General features: G+C 38.4%; 1 protein-coding gene across 11 annotated transcripts in view; it reads left to right on the top strand.

Moving 5' to 3' along the window:
• Positions 1-12,288, top strand: part of LOC134359795 (disabled homolog 2-interacting protein-like) — a 609,971-nt gene that overhangs the window by 547,315 nt on the left and 50,368 nt on the right. For all 11 annotated transcript variants that reach the window (XM_063073440.1, XM_063073442.1, XM_063073438.1 and 8 more), the window contains 3 exons: positions 3,118-3,262; positions 5,192-5,336; positions 9,397-9,633. In XM_063073440.1, the coding sequence (XP_062929510.1) occupies positions 3,118-3,262; positions 5,192-5,336; positions 9,397-9,633 (527 nt within the window). The remainder of the gene's footprint in view (positions 1-3,117; positions 3,263-5,191; positions 5,337-9,396; positions 9,634-12,288) is intronic.

Here is a 12,288-nt window from a genome sequence, read left to right as displayed (position 1 = left end):
TTTGGCTTACATCAGACAAAGTGTTTAGTCTGATGGTGTTCCACAAAACTGATACCCAATAAGAAGCTGCAACTATTTGATTTTGCTTGAACAAATGGACCCAGACTTGGTAGTTCCTCCAAGACTCACTTTATTGTTAATACAGAGAAGAAAATAGTTGAGAGAAATGTTTTTTATCGTACACTACCTACACCACTAATAAGTAGGGCTAACTTAAGCGACCTCTAGTAGTCTACACCGCCGAGTATACTTAGCAATGTCTGCATGGTCCCTGAGGCAGGAGATCGACCGTGGACTGGTTAGGGTGGAGGTCCTTGGTGCCGGTTTAGCTGCTCGGCCCGAAGGTGAGACCCAGGCGAGTGGTCTGCCCAAGAAAGAACTTTCCCACCTTTATAGCACTATCGCCACCTCCCAGTCCAGCTGGAAGGGGCCGAGCATTCAATCTGACGCTTACACGACCCCAGCCTGGGCCAATCCAAGTCCTGGCCACATATTAAGCCAACATACATCCTCCATACCTGCAAGTACCACAGTCAGGTGACCTGTAACAACTGGCCTTTGCCCCCTCAGGGATAATGCATCCTATTAATCTTACAACCAAACAATGTAAAAAAAACATTCTTTAGAGACAAAGTGATTAATTACTTTTACACAAATCAGCACTTTTAGCTTGCTCTTAGGCATGTTATCCAGTAGACTAGAATCACATATTGTTCTCCCCTTATCTAGTGTCAAGGGTCAATCTGCCCAACATAACAGGCCCACAAATTCCTAATTGTTAATCATTTCCCTGCCGTGCCAATTTTCATACCCACACACCTACCCATACACTTACATATACAGATGCCTAAAAAGCTCAATTTTGGTTTCATCAGACCATATAACCTTCTTCCAGGTGACTTCACAGTCTCCCACTTGCCTTCTGACAAACTCTAGCTGAGATTTCATGTGAATTTTTTTTCGACAGTGGCTTCCTCTTTGCCACTCTCCTATAAAGCTGCAACTGGTGATGCAGCCAGGCAACAATAGTTGTATGCCCAGTCTCTCCCATCTCAACCACTGAAGCTTTTAATACCTCCAGAGCTGTCATAGGTCTCTTGGTGGCCTCCCTCACATCCCCTTCTAGCACAGTCACTCAGTTTTTGAGGACGGCCTGCTCTAGGCAGATTTACAGCTGGGCCATATTCTTTCCATTTCTTGATGATTGACTTAACAGTACTACAAGGGATATTCAGTGACTTGGAAATTTTCTTGTATCCATCTCTTGACTTGTGCTTTTCAATAGCCTTTTAACAGAGTTGCTTGAGAGTGTTCTTTTGTCTTGATGGTGTAGTTTTTGCCTGGATACTGACTCACCAGTAGTTAGACCTTCTAGCTACAGGTGTATTTTTATCTGTCAATTGAAACACATTGACTGCATACAGGTGATCTCCATTTAACTAATTATGTGACTTCTCAAACCAATTGGTTGCACCAGTGATGATTTGGTGTATCCTATTAAAGGGGTGAATACTTATGCAATCAATTATTTTTTGTTTTATATTTGTAATTAATTAAGATCACTTTGTAGAGATCTGTTTTCACTTTGACAGGAGAGACTCTTTTTCTGTTGACCGGTGTCAAAAAAAAAAGCCAAATTAAATCCACTGTGGTTCAATGTTGAGAAACAATAAAACATGAAGACTTCTGGTGGGGGGGGGGGGGTGAGAATACTTTTTTAGCCGTTGTGTTTCTACAATCAGGTGACAATAAACCTGAGCTTTGTGTTACCTCCTTCGGAAGGACGGTTTGGAGTCTTCAGTGGAGGTGAATGGGCTTTCTTCAGGCACCATTTTTACAAGGGGTGTGTGTTAATTTAATCAATATGAAAATCTAATCAATATGTGTTAATTTAGACAACATGAAAATGTAGTCAATATTTATTAATTTTTTTAATATGAAAATTCAACAAAAGAAATACATGATGAGAGCCAGGATAAACTGTTAAATTTCCATTGGAGGGATAATATCCAAGAATCTCTACCACTAGGGATGTATTCAAGAAATCTGAGCCATGGATGGAATTTAGCAACACAACATTTGAGGTGGTCAGGATTCTTAATTCAGTGAATCAGAGCTAGCCCCAATCCATCACGGGTAAACCCCTCCCCACCATTGAGCACATCTACGCTGTTGCAAGAAAGCAGCATCCACCATCAAGGACTCCCACCATCCTTTCCATGCTCTCTTCTTGCTGCTGCCATCAGGAAGAAGGTACAGGAGCCTCCGGACCCATATCACCAAGTTCAGGAAAAGTTATTACCCCTCAACCATCAGGCTCTTCACTCACCCCATCATTGAACTGTTCCCACAGTCTATGGACTCACTTTCAAGGACTCTTCATGTAATGTTCTTGATATTTATTTATTATTATTTTCTTTTTTAAGTTTGTATTTGCACATTTGTAGTCTTTTACATTTTGGTTGTTTGTCCGTCCTGTTGGGCGTTGCCTTTCATTGTCTCTATTGTGTTTCTTCGATTTACTGTGAATACCCTTAAGCAAGTGAATCTCAGGGTTGTATACGGTGACATATATTTACTTCGATAATAAACTTACTTTGAAGAATGACGGGCAACATAAATGTGGGTAAAAGATGAGAGGCTGCCCTTGATTGACATTGCCTCTTACCTAGCCAACACAACTCAAATAGTGACATGGAGTGTGTGCCTGTTCACTAAAAATTGTGTATCTCAGGAAGTTTGCCATGCTCGCGAAAGAAAATTGTAAAATATGGTACTGATCATTTGTTAAACAAAAATTGTTTCCTTTCTGAACCTTTTTTGTTTATAACTGCAGCTGCTTCTCCAATTTGATATTTTTTCAGTCACTTCATCATCGGGAGATATGCTCAAAATGGTATAGCATTATAACGGAATCATACTTGTTACTGAAGCAGTTGTTGAAAATATTTTAATAACCTTTGCATGAATAGTCTCATAAGATTCAAAACACAGTTTAAGTCCCAAGTGTTTTTCAGTGTTTTCTTAAGTAAATATCATTGTAAAATTTAGAATGGATTTAATTAATGTTTAGCAATTAATAGTTTAATTGGCTCAGCTTTACAATTCTCTTTACAGGACTTCTTGACAGATTTAATGATGTCAGAAGTTGATCGCTGTGGGGACAACGAGCATCTAATTTTTCGGGAGAACACCTTGGCAACCAAAGCAATAGAAGAGTATCTGAAGTTGGTTGGGCAGAAGTATCTCCAAGATGCACTTGGTACATCAAATTGGTGGGGGGGGGGGTTGCAAATAGAGTTTGCTTCGCTCTCGGTCTCAAAAGAAAATGCTGAATAGTCAGGCAAATACTAATACTTGAACAATGTTATACGTAACTTTGGAAATGTCAAATATTAGTTGTGAATAATCTCTAGTTGTAATCTGTCAGGCCTTAAGACATAAAAGCAGAATTAGGCCATTCAGTCCATCCAGTCTGCTCTGCTCTTCTATTATGGCTGATTTATTATCCCTCTCAACCCCATTCTCTTGCCTTATCCCCATTATCTTTGACACCTTCACTAATCAAGAACTTATCAACCTCTGCTTTAAATGTACCCAGTGACTTGACCTCCACAGCCATCTGCAGCAATGAATTCCACAGATTCACTACCTTCTGGCTATAGAAATTTCTCATCTCCATTCTAAAGGGACGTCCTTGTATTATGAGACTGTGCCCTCTGACCGTAGACTCCCCCACTGTAGGAAACAGGGTGTCAAGAATAAACTGTAGATAGATATTTAATGGTCAATATGGACTGGTTGGCTAAAGTGACTTAGTGGTGCATAACTCAATGATTCTATGGCAATGTATTCTCATATCTATAACATCACACGTATTTACCCCAGCCTCATCTCTTCTGCTATTGAAACCCTTACCATTTATCCTTGCTAGCTCAATTCCGAATAATTTTAACATTCTTATAGTCAATCACCCTCATTATCAAACCATCCTTACCACATCCACTCTATCTAGGCCTTTCAATATTCACCAGTGCCCTATTATTTGAAATACGATAAATTTCTGGGGCTACCTATTTTGTCACTATTCCTTTTTTTTAATCATTTCAGCTGCAGGAAATATTTTTTTACCTAAATAGTTTAATCTGAATCCCAAATGTATATTGTGCTTGAATACACATTCAATTAAGGCTTCGCAAAAAGCTTGAAAGGCAGTTTTTTAATATTAAGTTTGAAAGTTCGAAGTACATTTATTATCTAAGTATGTATACCATATACAACCTTGAGATTCGTCTCCTGCAGGCAGCCACAAAACAAAGATACCCAATAGAACCCATTTTTAAAAAAATTGTCAAACACCCAGTGTGCAGAAAAAAAAATAGTATAAAAAATAAAAGGAAACAAATAACATTCACTACTGAAATTCATGAAAATGAGTTCACAGCCGCATTGCCAGTCATCATGGCTGCCGCCCAGGAGCCTGTTAATACAGGCCACTGCCTCAGTACAGCGCAGAGACGAATAAACCTCGCAAAGCAGTGAACTAAACAGTGGCCTTGACACCCTGACCTTTTCAATTTGGCATAGAGCTTAAATCAACCAAACAGCAGGTTGTTCCTTGCTATCGGACCTGGGCCCTGCTGCTTTAAAGCGCTCTCAGGCCCGGGCACCGCCACCTCAGTTAGGCCCATGCTCAATCTTTCCAATCTGGCGTGGCACTTAACTCGATCAAACATCAGCTTCTTCCTTGCTCTCGGGCCCAGCTCTGCCTAGCCTTGGATCTGCCGCTTCAGGTTGGCTCCAAGCCCTCTCCAGCAATGGCACAACATTGGCTTGTGCCCTGCTCCCGGGCCCAACTGCCTTGATTCAGCCCATACACGCCATGCTGCAACCATCCTGCACCTTCGAGACTCTATTTCACATTGCAAAAGTGCCAGGTCGTACAGGTGGTACAACAGCACAACTCCAAAAGGGAAGTCACAAGCTATTGATTGCAGTGATCGTTTTCAAGAAAGAGTGCAATTAATAAAGTAGTCAGTGGTTTTGTATGTTGCAAGCAAGTCATCACCGTGCTTCACCAGCACCATCTTAAACCAGAAGATCTGGTTTATAATATTAATGTTCCACTAATCAAAATTAGTTTTCCATATGTATATCATGGAGATTTAACATGATTACTTATGTTTAACAGGAGAGTTCATCAAGGCTCTGTATGAATCAGATGAAAATTGTGAGGTGGATTCAAACAAATGCTCATCAGGAGACCTCGCTGAGCATCAGAGCAACCTAAAGATGTGCTGCGAGCTGGCGTTCTGCAAGATCATTAATTCTTACTGGTTAGTCATCCTATTGCTTTTCAGTGCAGATTTCCTGTGTGGTTTTTCTTTTTGTGAATTGCTGGGAAATACATGGCAGATCAGCCCAGGTAGTTAAAAGGAAACAAAATCAAAATACTAGAAATGTTCAACTGGCTAGGCAGCATCGAGGGACTGTTACCGTTGCAGGTCCATAATTTTTTTCTTGGAATTAGAATTCTGTGTACTAATTGTGGACTGTATCTGTAATGTTCCATGACATTTTCAGTTGGCAAGTCTACAGTTTCTTTTGTATTTCATTCCTTTTTAACTTGCGTTAAGCCACAGCTGTGCATTTAGACTGAAAGGCATCATACGTTGATTACCAAATCTATTTTCATTCACAAACATCAGTTAATCTGCTTAATCTTTGTTTTCTTTAGAAATGGTTTTTAATGTGCGTAATCAGCAATCATCAGGGTTAAATAAAATATTAGTTTCTATCTGTGCCATTTCCTCTGATTTTCATTTGTAAGAATTTTAGTCACTGCAGGAAAGTTTCAGGAGAATTTTAGACCATAAGATATAGGAGCAGAATTGTGCCATTTGGCCCATCGAGTCTGCTCCACCATTTCATCATGGCTGATCCAGTTCCCTCTCGGCTCCAATCTACTGCCTTCTCCCTGTATCCCTTCATGCCCTGACCAATCAAGAATTTTTCACAACCTCTGCCGTAAATAGAACCAATGACTTGGCCTCCACAACCACCTGTGGCAATGAATTTCACAGATTCACCACTCTCAGGCTAAAGAAATTTTGAAATAATTTTCCCCTGTATAATTTATCCATATATTGTCTGCCAAGATTCTGTTAGACTAAAATTGGGATTAATAATTGTCAACCTCTAAAGAAAAAAGTAGTAAATGTGTGTTACATCCATCTTTGATTACAATATAATCTAATTAGCAGACAAATTTAAACCACGTTAGGATTACTGTTACCAAGAAAATCAGGTTACATTCAAAAATTTGTTTCACTTTTTTTCACTGAACCTCCTCTCTGGTAATTTTCAGTGTTCTGCTTACAGCTTTTATAGCTTTCCTGAATTATTATAACTTCCTTGCTCATTGATGTGACACATTGTAGAAATGCACAGAAACACAGTAGGGCGCTTGCTGCATATTTAAAGCACTTGCTATTTATCACTTTAGTGTGAGAAAAGTACTGGGCAGAGGATTGAAAGGTAGATTTGATTTTCTTTTAATGTACCTGTTAGGTCAGCTCACACTAATTCCATTCGTCAGTAAAAGTTCCCTGAGGATGCTACATGCTGGTTCTTTCTCTTTATAGTCTTCTGTAGAATTTGTTTTAACGCCCTTGCCATCATGCCCTTTTTTTAAGCAAGCCATTGAAAGATTTAAATAGTCTCTTTTTACCTTTATAGACCTGTTTAGAAATGCATTCAAAATTTGATTTATTTTACAATTGAAACCCCCTGGTTTCCTCGGCTGCCTAAGTCTATAATCTTATTTTTCTAAATACGAAAGACTATTTGAATGGTGATAGCATTTTCCTGCAAAAATGTGCAACTTTAAGTTTTGCCCAACATTTCACCCAGTCACAGCCTGAAATATATCTGAGACTAATTCCCTCATCACATTTAAGGAATACCTAGATGAATACTGTCATGTTACAGTCATGTAGTTACAGGATAATCACCAGCACGAGGTGCTTAATATTCCAGCTCCATAACATTATGAAAGCAGCCAAACAAGTAGATAAGGTGCTAAAGAAGGAATGCTTCCCTTCATTGTTTGGGGCATTAAGTAATAGCGTCAGGAAGTTATGTTGCAGCTACGTAAAGCTTTGGTTAGGTGCACTTGGAGTATTGCGTGCAATCCCGTCCCCTATGACAGGATGGATGTGAAGGATTTGGAAAAGATACAGAAGAGGATTATGGGGTAATCAGAACAAATGGTCATCTGTGCAGCTGTAATTTTTTTCTGATACCTTACACAGACTTAAAATTGTTATGTAAACCAAAATGCAATGGAAGCTGCAAACCTCAAACATAAAGTATGAGAAATGCTGATTAGATTTGGCAGCATCTATATAGAGAAAATAGAATTAATGTGCTGGTGACCTTTCGTCTACAATTATCATTGCTGATCTAATTAATCAGATCTCTGTTTTATGTAATAGTTCTAAATAAATAATTTTGATGCTTGGATAGATATTTGCATCTGCAAAATCTTGTGACTGTATAATCACCTGTGTTTGCACAGAACATTCATGCTTTTCATTTCAAATAAGTTTGGTGTCTGGAATTTTTAGAAAAGAATATTTTAATGTGCACATATTAAAATATCGGATCATGGGTGATATATGCCCTGTGTTCAATGGGGCATGTTGTAATGTGAATAAAGTCACCAGAGAGAGACTATAGCTAGTGGATCCAGAAGTTGCTTATTCAACAAAAATAAGGAGCAAGCATCGTATTGAGACCCCTTTAGAGAAAAAAAGCCTGTTCGACCCAAGATTACATGACATTTCATATGCTAAACAGCAAAGGATGATTTTATATTTACAATGTATCTGCAATGCTTCCTTTGAATTACATATAATTACACACCTCTTTCGCACCCACACTCCGGACACCCAAACTGAATATTAATCAGCATTGTCTGGTTTTTCAGTTAACTGGTGTTCACAGTTCCAGGACCTATTGTCCAGGGCTGTATTTTAAATTTAATCTACAGTTCACATTCAAGTTTAAAGATTGGTTGCTGAAGATTAAATATATATCCTATATACCCTAAGTCCAAATATACCATAACAGTGCAATATTGGAATTGTACAAAATAGCATATAGCTTTAAATGCTCATTAAAATTAGGGTCTACAAACTGCTGTTGTGTGATATTTTTCTGAGAAATTAGATTATTCTTTCTAAAGAGTCGATGGGTAATAACTGAATATGCAAATTACTCTGTTGCTTTGCATTCATATTTTTACATGGCATAAATATAACAAATTCTTATTTTGACATGGTTAAGCAGCTCAAATTATAAATTAGAAGCTAGTTAAGTTGTAATATTTGGTTAACCAGCATTGACTTTTTATAAATCACGAGGAAGACAATCAAATTGCTATACTAGTGGAAGTGTACCAGCACTGCATGTTAATAGTTGGGCGTACTTTTATGTTGGCTGAAAGTTGTTTGCCTTTTCAATTCACATGCATTATCACCAAAGAAGAGTTGCCATTGCTGGATCTATGACTCATGTTGATAAAAATACATCTCTATTATTGAACATTAACATTCTAGCTCTCTGTTACATAAGCTTGTATAACTTGCACTAGAATATGGGTGACAAATATTTTACTTTTATTGGCAATTGCCTAGAGCTAACATTTTTCAATCAGCCAATTTTAAAGTTGAGTACTAAATTGGTCCTTAAGCTTCCAAGTAACTTTTAACACAGTAAATAAATTATTCCTAATTTGGAAATGGCATCAAATGTTTTTTGGTTCATTCATAAAGCTATACAGTTAGAAGTTTGTTAAGTGCGCATTTTTAATTAATTATCTTTAAAAATAATTGTGCAGCTATAGCTGTGTTGTTTCTTATCTCAATATTGTCATCTAGCTAGGTTACCCTCATCATAATTATAATGGCTTTCTATTCTTATTTCTTCAGCAGAATGAGAATAGAAGGTATTATCATGATTTATAATGTGACTGTAATGATGAGTCTATTATTATTCAGTGGAAAATTATGTGGAAGAAATAGCAAAATGCTTGATAATGCCATTCAAGAAAAGTTCCGTTTATTCTATCGGATTCCGCTAGAGCTGTTCATATTATGGCAAAATTGATTTTTTGTTTGTAAATATTCATGAAATTTAGTTATTGCAAGCCCAATTTAGGAATATTTTTGAAGTGCATCTCATTTTGTCATTTTTGCATGCATTTGAAATTGCAGAAGGAATTTAGTAAGTGAAATATTCATATTGCATAACTATCCTATCTTTCAATACCTAGCTAATACCACATGGAGAAAAATAATTTTGCTTCACTACAATAAATTGATTATTCAACAGTGTATTTCCACGAGAACTGAAGGAAGTGTTTGCATCATGGCGACAGGAGTGTAGCAACCGAGGGCGACCAGACATCAGTGAGAGACTAATCAGTGCTTCCCTCTTCCTGCGGTTCCTCTGCCCTGCCATCATGTCCCCTTCTCTCTTCAACCTCCTACAGGAATACCCAGATGACCGCACGGCACGCACACTGACTCTAATAGCCAAGGTTACCCAGAACTTAGCTAATTTTGCCAAGTAAGTGCCTTTTTATTAGATTCCATCTGAAACCTGTGGTTTGTGATGTAATCATTGGATCCAGATCCTTCATATCTGCAATGAATGTCTGAAAGCAAATAAAGCTGTCTGCATCTGCATTCTGTACGTGCATACACACAAATATGTGCCTGTATTTGCAGACATGTGTGCTGTCACAATATGCATATACAGACAGACACAGTATTCTTTATAACACACAAAATGCGGAAGGAACTCAGCAGGCCAAGCATCTGTGGAGAAAGTACAGTCGACGTTTCCAGTCCTGCTGAGGGGTCTTGGCCCGAAATGTCAACTATACGTTTTTCCATAGATGCTGCCTGACCTGCTGAGTTCCTCCAGCATTTTGTGTGTGTTGTTTGGATTTCCTGCATCTGCAGATTTTCTCTTATTCAGTATTCTTTACTAGATGTTTGTGTATTCACTTAGCTAATTCATCACTTCATAAAATTAAAAATTTACCGAATTTATCCTGTTATCTTGGTTCTTAGATCAGTAGTCAATACAGTAAAATTCTGGATGAGCAGATTTTCCAAACTATAAGGTATTAATACTCCAACACTTTAATTCACTTTTTTAAAAGATGGTCCATAGTATTGTAATAAATTTTCCAATGATCAAAGTAAGTTTAAAGGGTGAATGGGGCCGCGTGCGTAAAACGGGAGGCATGGCAAAGCTCAGCTGCTGAGATTAATGCTGAGCCGTTATAATTTCCGAAGAGTGGATTATTTGAGTTCTACTGTTCACTGATCACACTCAGTGCTGTAATGCTTTGTTTGGAAATCAAAGGGACAGATCAAAATAGATTTTCTTTGAGAATTCTGAATCTGCACCAACAATACAGTCTGTGGATTTAAACCCAAGCTTAAAGGAAGGGCATTCTACTGTAGTGAGTTAATGGTAGATTTAATTTTGGAATTGTATCCTTATGAAATTTACTGTAGCATGATTCATTAGCTATCAACAAAAGAATTCTTATAATATAATGGCTTCTCAGGATTAGGTAATAACATAATAAAGTAAGAACCGAGAGCAGCTGTAGGTTATATTGTCTGATATGCTCCACCGTTCAGGGCTGATGTGATTCTGGCCTCAGCTCCACCTTGCTGCCTACACCCCTTAACCTTGACACTCCAGCAAACCAAAAATCTCAGCCTTGAGCATATGCATAATGTTTCAGTTTATTTTTAGATCCGGATTTATTTATCACATGTACATTAAAGCATGTAGTGAAATGCATCATAGAGTACTACAGAAACAGGCCCTTCAGTCCACCTATTCTGACAAACTATTATTCTGCCTAGTTCCCTCAACTCACCGTGGACCATAGCCCTCCAAACCCCTCACATCCACGTACTTGCACAAATTTCTCTTAAATGTCGAAATTACCACCACTTCCACTGGTAGCTCCTTCCACACTCGCCAACCTCTGAGTGAAGAAGTCACTTGCTATTAACAACCACAAAGGCAAGGATGTGCTGGGGAGGGTGGGGTAGCTGCAAGTGTTGTCTCATATTATGGTGCCGACATAGCATAGTATACCTACAACACCCAGCAAACAGCACAAGCAGCAGTAACAACAAAACAGAACAAGGCAAAAACAAGCTCCTTTGCCACCCACACAGGAAGGCCTTCAACCCCAGAACAAGTCACCTCCAGGCCTCCAGTCCTTGGCCCTGGACTCTCAGGCTCATAAACATCGGGGCTCCAACCTTCAGTCCTCTACCTCCAGACGTGCTGACTTTGGTCTTCAGTTTTATCCATTGGGTTTGTCCATGCCTAATGGTCCTTGAGTAAGGCCTTTTGGGCTATTTTAAAGGGCGTTCGCCACATTGGTAGATCTTGAGTCGCATGTAAGGCAGACCAGATAAAAATGGCTGACTTTCTTACTTTGAAGGACATTAGTGAACCAAATTTTTTATGGCTGTTTTTGTTTAAAATTCTACATTGTTAAATAAATTTAAATTCCACAGCTCCCATGGTGGAATTGAATATGTCTATGTTTATTGTTAGTTCAGGTCTCTGGGTTACTAATCTGGTAAGTTAATTACTCTGCCACCTTTGTACTATCTGTAATAGAGAAATCCAACAATTCATGACCCTCTGTGTGAAGAACCTATTTCTTTGATTCTGAAGCAGTGCCTCTAGTTCTTTATTCCTCCAGGAGTGGAAAAGCTCCCTCAATGTCTTCATTCACAAGCCTCTCAGAATTTTATTTTTGAATGAGATTACCTCTCACAATGAACTCCTTCAATTCTCGCATAAACCTTCTCTGAAATGCCTCCATAGCATATTTATTCCTCGTTAAATATGAGACCACTTCTGTGCACAATACTTGTGGTGTGGTTTCAACAATGCTGCATTCAGCTGTAGCAAGGTTGCCTGATATTTATACTCATTTTCCTTTACAATAACGGTCAATTTTTGTAGATGGTTAAAATACATTTTGCAAAAACATTTTTAAATATTTTATTTGTGCAGTTTTATCTTGAAGGAGAAATAGAGTGCTTTTGCACAACAATTGTATGTACCACTGAAAATGGTTCCATGTGAACACATATTGCTTCCTCGTACCTCACCTTGCTAGCAGCAGAAGTGCTACTTCTGCCCATTCACCTCCTCCCTCACCTCCTTTCA

Source organism: Mobula hypostoma, chromosome 21 (genome assembly GCF_963921235.1).
Source record: "Mobula hypostoma chromosome 21, sMobHyp1.1, whole genome shotgun sequence".
Taxonomy (NCBI): Eukaryota; Metazoa; Chordata; class Chondrichthyes; order Myliobatiformes; family Myliobatidae; genus Mobula; species Mobula hypostoma.
This window is presented reverse-complemented; position numbering and strand designations above follow the sequence as displayed.